This window comes from Helianthus annuus, chromosome 11, assembly GCF_002127325.2.
Source record: "Helianthus annuus cultivar XRQ/B chromosome 11, HanXRQr2.0-SUNRISE, whole genome shotgun sequence".
In the NCBI taxonomy this organism is placed as follows: Eukaryota; Viridiplantae; Streptophyta; class Magnoliopsida; order Asterales; family Asteraceae; genus Helianthus; species Helianthus annuus.
Window position 1 is genome coordinate 16,193,632 of NC_035443.2, and position 10,483 is coordinate 16,204,114.

The 10,483-nt window shown below is 35.4% G+C and overlaps 1 protein-coding gene across 1 annotated transcript; it reads left to right on the top strand.

Annotated features, from left to right (window-relative positions):
• The first annotated feature begins 2,670 nt into the window (after positions 1–2,670).
• Positions 2,671–8,287, top strand: LOC110889786 (polyadenylate-binding protein-interacting protein 9). Its single transcript, XM_022137351.2, has 10 exons — positions 2,671–3,560; positions 4,182–4,292; positions 4,380–4,424; positions 4,985–5,057; positions 5,365–5,477; positions 6,844–6,903; positions 7,015–7,062; positions 7,155–7,223; positions 7,771–7,832; positions 7,917–8,287. Exons 1-10 carry the CDS (start codon positions 3,204–3,206, stop codon positions 7,975–7,977), a joined length of 999 nt encoding a protein of 332 aa, XP_021993043.1. The 5' UTR covers positions 2,671–3,203; the 3' UTR covers positions 7,978–8,287.
• The last annotated feature ends 2,196 nt before the right edge of the window (positions 8,288–10,483 follow it).

Here is a 10,483-nt window from a genome sequence, read left to right on the forward strand (position 1 = left end):
CCTGCTAAGTACTCGACTCCACATGGTTCACCTATTCCAACCGTGCCTTGTCTTAGAAATGCAACCTGAGAAAGAAACATGCGAAAAATCAACATAAAGTTGAGCGAGTTCATAGTTTGTTTGTAAAAGATTTGAAATAAATCTTTTTGAATAACCGGTTTTTGAAGTATTGTTGAGAAAACGAATTTAAAATCATTTTCTTGTCAAGTTATATGGAAACTTTGTATAAATCAAGTATTCTTGTATAAATCAAGTATTCTTGTATGTATCATGTATTCTTGTATAAATCAAGTATTCTCGTATGTATCATGTATTCTTGTATAAAGCAAGTATTCTTGTATGTATCATGTTGTTAATGGGTTGCAAGGCCATTAACATGTGACACGACATAGGAAACAACCAAACCATAGGCATTTTTCTAGTTGGCATATTCTGAGACACAAAAGCACTGCTTGGTACTCGTTCTCACCAAGAGTGTGGCTGCCCTACACCCGCTAGATCTAACCTTTTGTTCTGCGGTATAAGTATGTACACGATTAATGGTGCTTATGGTACCCTATTCGTGACACGATTTCTCGTATCATTCCTCAAAACGCATCATACTTGGTACTAGTTATCACCAAGAGTGCTTCTTGTTTTCGTATCCATCATACCATTTGTAAACATTGTAACATTTTTATCTTGTAAACTCTTGTATTTGTATTTTCCCATAGTTTAGAAAACTAGAACTCGTGTGTATGCATACTTCGAAAAATACGCTTGTTTGAAAAACCGGTATAAAACATAAGCTTTTCGTAAGCCATTTGTGTCAGTTAAAACTTGCTTGTAAAATGGTTTAGAAATATGTGATTCTTATATGCTTTGCAAAAAGTTCATGTCTTTCCACCCCGAAAACATTCAGAAAAATGTAAAACTGTAAAAAGGTGGGGTTATGAACTCACCTGAATATTCCTGTGCAAAGCTAGCTATATACGACTTCGTAATGTCGTTTCCAAGACTTGACTTTCTAACGTGCATTCTACAATATTCCTAACATGGAATATCTAAATAAGTTTCTAAATGAACAACAGAGACTAGCAAAAAGCTCGGAGTCTCAAAACATATCGACCAACATAACAATATTTGAAAACACATATACATTAAAATTGTTTATAATATATCAAATTTTGTGTATGATCAAGGTAGGATCTAGATATATACAAAATCTGAGTAATTATATTATCGCCAGGATTATCAAGAACGTAATATTTATAGGTAATTGCTTATTAAGTTCTCATTTTCTCCTTTTTCTCATTTTTGGAAAAGTCACTACCAATTAACTTCTCCTTTTCAAAGCATCAAAACTCCTTTTCAACACATTGCCCAAACATCATTTTATAAAAAGCTCATTTTTTAACAGTTATAAGTAAATAAGGAGGTTGCAAATGGAATCCCAAACATCCCCTTAAACATTTTAACAAATATAACTTGAAGGGGATATGCCCTTTATTCTTTTCATCAAGACCCATACATACCTATGGCATAAGTTATCTCTTGAATTTTTACTATCTAATATTTCTTTTAATCAAAACTAACATATATAAAACCTTATACAGTAATCTTAATCTTAAAATTAAAATAACATTATATGCATTATTATCTTTTTAAAAAGAAATTAAAGTTAAATTGTATTTCATTAGAGAGAAAGGTGTTTTCCTCGTCGAAACACCACAAACAGGTGCCACCTAGGCCAGTAGCGGATCTTGCCCGTTGAACATGCCAGGGCCGAAAGACACGGGCACTAAAAAAAGTCCGGACAAGCCCGGGCCAAACTTAGTATATATAAAAAAATTCGATCGAAATGCGGAAAATTAGCACTACGGCCGAAAAATTTGCCCGGGCCGTGGCCCTGCCACGGCTCTTCTAAGAACCGCCCCTGACCTAGGCTACCCGACAGAAACCTTGAACACCGCCGACGGTGTCACCGAAGGTATTACTAGACCCCGCCATGTTGTTTTTCAGGCAAACACCCACTGACCCACACATAATCATCACATACCTCAATCTGTAAACACCACCCGCATACCCTACCTGAACCGCCCATGATAGTGTTACCGATCGGGTAGGGGTACCTGATTTAGCCTACCCGATGACGCCCCTTCCTCTCCTAAGGTGGAAGGGGCACCTTTTATCAACTTATTTGAATGCATAAACTCAATCTTCTAGATGTCACATCATTTGAACACACTCCAATCTATTTCCGTCCTAAATGGATGGTCCAAACATCTAGTTAAACTCACTACCTACTTTATCGAACCATCCAATAATATTATGTCACATCACTATCCAATACACCATTTACCTTTCTAAAAATTCGCATACAACGTTAAAGAAATCCATCTAGCACGGGTTTACAAACCCGATATGGGTTCAAATGGCTGAACCCACAGAACTTACGGACTACAATAGTGTTCTCGTAAAACCCGACCCATCCCACATTTCCTTCTAGCTTACGGTCCACCCCGTCCACCCTTAAAGGGAAGTTATTAAATGTCATAGGAGAGGGGTGCCTAAACATTATTAACATTTAAAAAAAGGATGTAAATATATATTAAGTTAAAGTTTAACCAAAGCTAGGCAGTTATGAATGACATATTGATTGTTTCATAAAGTTCCAAAATAGGGTTTACCTTTCCCAATTCTAAAGTTGTCCACTTTAATGAATGCACCTTCACCTTCATCTCTCTTACACCTATTTGCATATAATTTCACTGTTCCATACACATTCAACTCACCTCTTTCTCCCCAGACAAACCCATCATCATCTTCTGATCACATTGGTTCATAAACCCTACCCCTGCAATTCAATTCCCAATCTTTTCCCATTTTCATTGTGCTTCTCCAAATGGGTCTTTCTTTATAGACTTTCTCTGTGTCTTTATAAAGAAAGAAGAATCCACTTTTTTATATAATTAATCTGCAAGTGAATAAGTGATCCTTGATATCTAAAGTTAAAAAAAAAAAGCAAAAAAAAAAAAAAAAGAAATCTTGGGTTTGCTTCATTTATCAGCAATTATTTTTCTTCCGTTTTTTGACATCAAGATTTAATCTTTTTCCCCTTTTTCATTGATTTTCATCTTTATTTTTTGTGGGTATTCATTTTCTTGAATAAATTTTGAATCTTTTTGGGTTTTGAGGTTGTGGGGTTTTGGGTTTAATCTTTAATGGCTGCTGGTCTTGAAACTGAATCTGCTGCTTCTGTTGACAACAACAACAACAACAACAACGTTGTTGTTGTTGTTACTAATGAGAGTGAGAATATTAATGCTGCAAATGTTGATGATAATGGGCCACTTGTTGAATCAAAAAAAGGGTCTGAGTCTGATTCAAATTCAGAAATGGAAATGCAAGGAATTGTTGGTATTTTGTCCAATTTGAAGCTGAATCCAATGGCTAAAGAGTTTTTTCCTTCATCCTACTCTCCGGTCACTCGAAATGTCGATAAGCTTAATTACTTTGCTCCTGCTTTTTATCTCAATTCTCCTATGGATGCCATTGAAGGACACCCCCCTAACCGCAGGGTATGTTGGTCAATTCACCCTATAAATTTTGAATTTTGAGGTTTTTGTTATGTGTAGATAGTTTTGTTTAATCATAGTCATGATCCTTACTTAATTTGCTTTCTTTAAGGTTCTTTATGTTCTTCATTGTTATGTATTTCCATTGATCAGATCTAACTTGATGCTTGTTGAGATAAATTTGATGTAATTAGGGCGGTTTGGGGGGGGGGGTGTTATGCAAATTATCGATAAAGCTCGCGACTCGTAGCTCGCTCGAAAGAGGCTCGAGAAAAACTAGCTAAAAAAACTCAATTTGAGATGACGTGAACCAAGCTGGCTCATTTTGTAACCAAGCCCAGCTTGATCTAAGCTCGGCTCGGCTCGTTGGCTCGTTCTTAGGCTCGTTTAACTCCGACGTAAAGCTCAAGCCAAGTTTAACCACCTGAAGTAATTTCGAGCTTGAGCTCGACCCCACCCTGGCTCGACTCGGCTCGACTCGTTTACGGCCATTATCATATGTTTAATCCATCCATGTTCCCAAACATCAACTTCAAAACTTATGTTATAATCTTGAATTCTTGATCAATGTTTATAGTTCTGTTTTCTAAATTTTTGAATTTTTTTATGATTTTGTTATGTTAGAGGAGAAATAACTACAGTCAGGGAAGAAGATGGTTGAATGGTAGAGCTTATAGAGCTCAAAGAGAAGATAGTATTAAGAGAACCGTTTATGTTTCGGATATCGATCATAATGTGAGCAAGAATTCTTATCTCTTTCTTCTAGTTATTGAATTGTTTTGATCCAGTTTTAGTTATGTGATGTGTTTTAACTGTTTGTAGGTCACCGAAGAGCGACTTGCTGCTCTGTTTAGCGCCTATGGACATGTAACTTCTTAAATATAGTATAATTTAATCAGTTTTATTTTTAGGGGAATTGGCCTGTAATAATCCCAACTAGAGGTCATTGGCCATTAACAGTCTCACCTTTGAATATTCCCTCCATCAATCCCACCTTTCACCTATTTTTCCTACACCGGTCCCCTGTTAAAAAAACTTAACGGAGTTAAGCTTTTTTCCAAATTACAAACACATTTTTAGGGCTTTTGATCAGAACGACGATACAAGTCCACTGATGTAAAACTTACCTCGAAACGGAGCCCATTTCAATTTCGAGGTAAGTTTTACATCAATGGACTCGTATCGTCGTTCTGATCAAAATCCGTAAAAAACTGTTTATAATTTGGAAAAAAACATAACTCCGTTAAATTTTTTTAACGGGTGACCGGTGTAGGAAAAATAGGTGAAAGGTGGGACTGGTGAGGGGAATATTTAAAGGCGGGACTTTCAATGGCCAATGACCTCTAGTTGGGATTATTACAGGCCAATTCCCCTTATCTTTATGATAACTGATTATTTATGTTCATATATTATATGTTATTCTTAAGGTTCTGGACTGTCGAGTTTGTGGCGATCCACATTCACGTCTCCGCTTTGCATTCGTGGAGTTTGCCGACGAGAGTATGTTGGACTTATTATCTTTAAATCTATAATTTTCAAAATCTAGTAACCATTATAGTTTCAAAGTTTTTTAATTTAAGGCAACCAACTTTTCAAAAATTCATTTCAAGATAATATAACCGTTAACCGAGTAACCTGTCTAATTGATGGCGGGTCGGTTATGTTTGACCATGTTGACTTTTTTTACTGACGTGACACTAACGCAGTTGGCTGAAAATAAGATGATTAAATGTTATAGAAATCATACCAAAGTTGGTTCCTTTCTTTATAAAGATTAGCCATTTTTTAATTTGAAATTTGGTTGCAGATTCTGCAAGAGCAGCTCTTAATCTTTGTGGCATAATGTTGGGGTTCTCTCAAGTTAGAGTTTTGCCTTCAAAAACCGCAATTCTTCCTGTGAATCCAACTTTCCTTCCCAGGGTATAAATCACTGTAATGATATCTAGTTTAACGTAGCGGTGTTCGTAAACCGTCGAAACTGACCGAACCGCCCAAACTGTAGCGAGTTGGCTGGTTTGAGATCCAAACAGTTCAGTTTTTCATGGTTTGCTGGCCGTTTAACGTCTATTATATATATATATATATATATATAGAAGGATCCGTTAGTAACCACCCTTTATTGCGAGAACTGCGAGAACCGGTGTGAACACAACCAAAAATACCTAAAAAAATCTAAAAACCACACATATTATATATATATATATAGAAGGATCCGTTAGTAACCACCCTTTATTGCGAGAACTGCGAGAACCGGTGTGAACACAACCAAAAATACCTAAAAAAATCTAAAAAACACACATATTTTTTTTTTTTATAAAAATCGCTACTTTTCGTTAATAATTTAAAAAAATATATATTTTTTTTGGATACTAAAAGTAGCGATTTTAATAAAAAAGATATTAAAAAAAATGTGTTTTTAAGATTTTTTTGGGGGTTTAGTTTTATGGTTTAGTTTTCAGCATTTAGCTTTTGGGGGGGGGGTAAGTTTTTTTTTTAGGTTTTTGGTGTAGTGGGTTTATTTTCTTGTGTACATATTGGTTCTCGCAATAAAGGTGGCTCTCGCATGAACCCTACCCTAGAGAAAGTATAATGTACAAAACTGCTTAACCTACATTAACCTACGCGACAAAAAACATAACGTGCGTGATTATTTTTTTTTACCATTATAACGTGCGTGATTATCACCTCCATGCGTGATTATCACCTCCCATGCGTGATTATCACCAAATAACTGCTCCCATGCGTGATTAACTGATCCATGCGTGATTATGGCCCTGATCTGATGGTTATGCTTGTCGCGTACGTGAAGTATGATAAGGCTTTTTGTATGTTAACCTTACTCCCCTACCCTATATATATATATATATATATATATATATATATATATATATATATATATATATTTTTTTCATTTTTGGTATATGTAGTTATCTATAAGTATTAAAATCATGAACCATCTTTATCATTTCAACACACACTAATGATTTTGAAACCAAAAAAAAATCAGTTCAAAGTGGCCAAACCACCAAAACTAAACCGTTAAACGCCAAATTTGTAAAATCCGTTAAACCGGCCCTTCAGGTTGACCCACTCACCTTGGCCGATTTGTTTGTCGTTTTTAGAATCCATAGTCAGCGGTTTGACCTATAATTTTTATCAAGCTGACTGAACCGGACAGTGAACACCCCTAGACTTTATTGTCTATAATAGTTACATAAAGAAGATGTCATTATTTATTTATTTATTAATAATTATTTATCTACCTTTGTGATGATCTAAAATCCAGTCAGAGGATGAGAAGGAGATGTGTGCAAGGACAGTCTACTGTACAAATATTGATAAAAAGGTTATAGCTTTTTGCATACTTTCCATTTTCTATGTTCCTTATTTAAAAAAAAATGATAATTAGGTATTTTTCTGCAAAAATAAATAAATCTTAAGATTTGTTGGATTGCAGGTTTCTCAAGCTGAGGTCAAGAACTTTTTCGAAGCAAGATGCGGCGAGGTCAGGACGGTGTTAAATTATTTATATAATTAATTATTTTTGTCTCGTCTTATATTTAAAAAGTTATTAAATATGTTGAACTTGTTGCGAAGGTTTCTCGCATCAGGCTATTGGGGGACCATGTTCATTCAACACGCATTGCTTTTGTTGAATTTGTGATGGTAAAGTTTTAATATTCTTTCTCAATATTCCCGAAGACTGTCACGTTCGTGCATCACGACTCATGTTGATTAAACCGGCTAGAGATGGCAATGTTGACCCGTTTACTTTTTAACGGGTTGATTTTGGGTTATCTGTAATGGATCAAATTTAAGAAATAAATTTAGCTAAATGGAGAATGGATCACATGGACGAAACATGTCAAACAAGTTGAAAGATACAACTAGAGGCGGTATTTTTGACCCGTTAACTTATAAATGGGCCAATTATGTGATGTTTTATCTCAAACGGGTCAAGCTGAAAATTTTAACTATAGAGGAAACGGGTCGAAAGCCATCTGAAGTGTTTCAAATGCATAAAAAACCTACTAAATTGCTTACTGAAAAAGTTTAAATTGGTATTGTGGTAATATAGTTTTTTTAATCATTTATAGTTTTTTTAATCATATAAATAAAATAAAAAACGAATCTTGATTCTTGATGTGTATCACTAGGAATTTCTTGATGATGTGTGTGTGTGTGTTTTTTTAATATTTTGTACAATTTGCAGGCCGAGAGCGCGATTGTGGCGTTGGATTGCTGCGGCCAAACACTCGGAACGCAACCAATCAGGTAAATTTTCATAATTATTTTTAATCCTAAAATGTTTTGATAGGCAGGAAGTTGATTAAAAACACAATTTGTTGATTCTTGTAGGGTGAGTCCTTCGAAGACACCTGTGAGGCCTCGAGTGGCTCGCTCTCTTCCAACCAACTGATCAGACATCCTTAACCTATGCACCCATGCATCCGTGAGGTGGTGATGGAACGTTATGTTCGGTACTTTTTTAACTTTTTATGTTTTTTTTGTCCTGGCAGTTCGGCCATGGCCACAGTAGTTATATGAACCAACCGGAAGACACTCCCTAAGTTGAGAACTTGTTTTTTGTTTTGTTTCCTTCCATCATGTTTGATTGCAGAATGCAATCTACAGATAATGAACAAGCTAGGGTTGCTCGTCAAGATTATGGTGATTCTAAGTTGACTTATGTGGCGGTAACGCCTCAATTTAAGAACGTTAACCGAGTCCATTTTGGTCGGACCCTTTTTCTCCGAATATAATTGATACTTTTTAAAACGATATGTTTTGACCCGTATCTATTATGGTCAGAACCCGTTTTGACTTGATCCGACCCGACCCGTCGGTTTTGGCAGGCTTACAAAGGGCCGTATTAGTATGGGCCAAAACTTTTACGGTCAAAAGAGTTTTGTGCGGCCCATGGCTTTATAGCCTAGTGGCATCTTGGGAGTGGGATAAAGCTTTGGGACCATTAGGTCATGGGTTCGATTCCTACATGGGGGGGGGGGGGGGGGGTTCCCCATATTTATTGGGTTTCCTCCTGAATTGGTGTATAGGCATTATGCCTAGTGGAGATGGATATGATCGGGTGATTCTGTTGGTGGCACAGTGATACTCCAATGGTCCGTCAGTGATCCAAATTTGCCGTTCAAAAAAAAAAAATAGTTTTGTGCGTTTCCTTTTCGAGCCAAATCCATTTCAACGCCTTAAATCTGGATTCTTAGGCATCCAAACAACATGTTAACATGTTTCAACATCTAAATGTTTTTTTTTTTTTCTTAAACATGTTTTAAATCAAAACACAAATAAAACCACTAATGACCATTGATATCTAGTCCAAAAACAACATCAATGCTCAACTCAACTAAAACCTCATGTGTGTTATTGGGTGTAGCACATAGATATTTAAATACTTCCTAACTGCCCATTTAGGACTAAATGGCTCATAGCTTAATAACAATCGATTTGTTTGTCAAATTGTTGATGAATTGATGTTTGTGATTCTCCACAACCCCAATTTACACTTCCGGGACTGATAACAAATTTCGATTTCTTGGCTTCTTTAGGGTTTTCAATGAGCGAGCCGAGTCTGGCTTAAACTCTAAAATTTTATATTATCATAACTTCCAGATAAATTGGATTTCAATAATCCAACCTATGATTCTTAGGGGCATTTTAAATTTCACTTTCGATGTAAATGACAATTCCACTTTAACAGAAGTAACTCCATCCGACCATAATCTTAGGTTGGGTTGTGAAAAATAATTAAAATAAATGAAAAATGCCTCTTTTTCTCCCAAAGAGCAACCCAAGGTTGCAAGGGGTTCCTTATCTTATTTTGCAACTTGTCAAAACTTAATTGGTGCCATGTTTTAATTTCCCTTTTTCATTTTATTCATTTCCCCCACTAATTTAACTAATCAAATAACTTGTAATACTTAAACTAAATAAAACAACTAAATACACCGTATTTCTCAGAAAAAAATTGTAAACGTTACGATATAAATTTTATTAAAAACAGAGTTTGTTCAAAAATTTATATTTTTTTTAGTATATTATATATATTGATGGTTTAACTTTTTAATTTTTTATATTTAAAATAAATAACGATTGTTTATTTTGATATACAATAATTATTTTAAATATTATTATTTTTATACAATAAAAAATAACCATGTATTACAATTATTTAATAAAAACTTTGATTGGGTTGGGTTGTGAATAGGGCTTGTTTGTGTTCGTTCGTTAAGGAAATAAATGTGTTCACGAGCGGTTCATGAACACTTACCGAACGAGATTTTATGTTCGTGTTCGTTCATTAAGGAAATGAGCGTGTTCGCGAACGGTTCACGAACACAAATAAATTTGGCGAACGCGACGAAGGAAAGAGATAGATGGCCCAGAGAGTAGCACTCAAACTTGAATCCCTTATTGTGGAACGGAGGTCGATCGTATTCGGCGATGTAAATAATGAGAAATGAAAAGGAAATGATGCATAAACAAGGTGAAAGTGGGTTTCCTAGTTGAATTGTTAGGGTAATAAAATAAATAAACGTTTAATAATATAAAAAGTACAAATTAAATATAAGAAAGTACAAAGATCTTCAATTAAAACACAAACATACGAACATAAACAAACGCAAATCAACGAATGTTCACGAACACATTTACGAACACCTTACCGAACGTTCACGAACACAATCGAACGAACAAGACCCCTGTTCATGTTCGTTCATTTAACTAATCAAACGAAATTTCTTGTTCATGTTCGTTCGTTTATTAAACGAACGAACATAAACGAACTTCTCGCCGAACGGTTCACGAACTGTTCGCTGAACATTCGGTTCGTTTACAGCCCTAGTTGTGAATGTGTATCAGAAATTGAGTTGGGTTGGGTTGGGTTGGGTTGGGTTGGGTTGGGTTGG

Excerpts from the sequence above, each read along its gene's own strand:
- LOC110889786 (XM_022137351.2), top strand. The coding sequence starts at position 3,204 with ATGGCTGCTGGTCTTGAAACTGAATCTGCTGCTTCTGTTGACAACAAC. Across the intron at positions 5,058-5,364 it reads CGTGGAGTTTGCCGACGAGA|ATTCTGCAAGAGCAGCTCTT; the intron begins GTATGTTGGACT and ends ATTTGGTTGCAG. Across the intron at positions 7,063-7,154 it reads TCGAAGCAAGATGCGGCGAG|GTTTCTCGCATCAGGCTATT; the intron begins GTCAGGACGGTG and ends CTTGTTGCGAAG.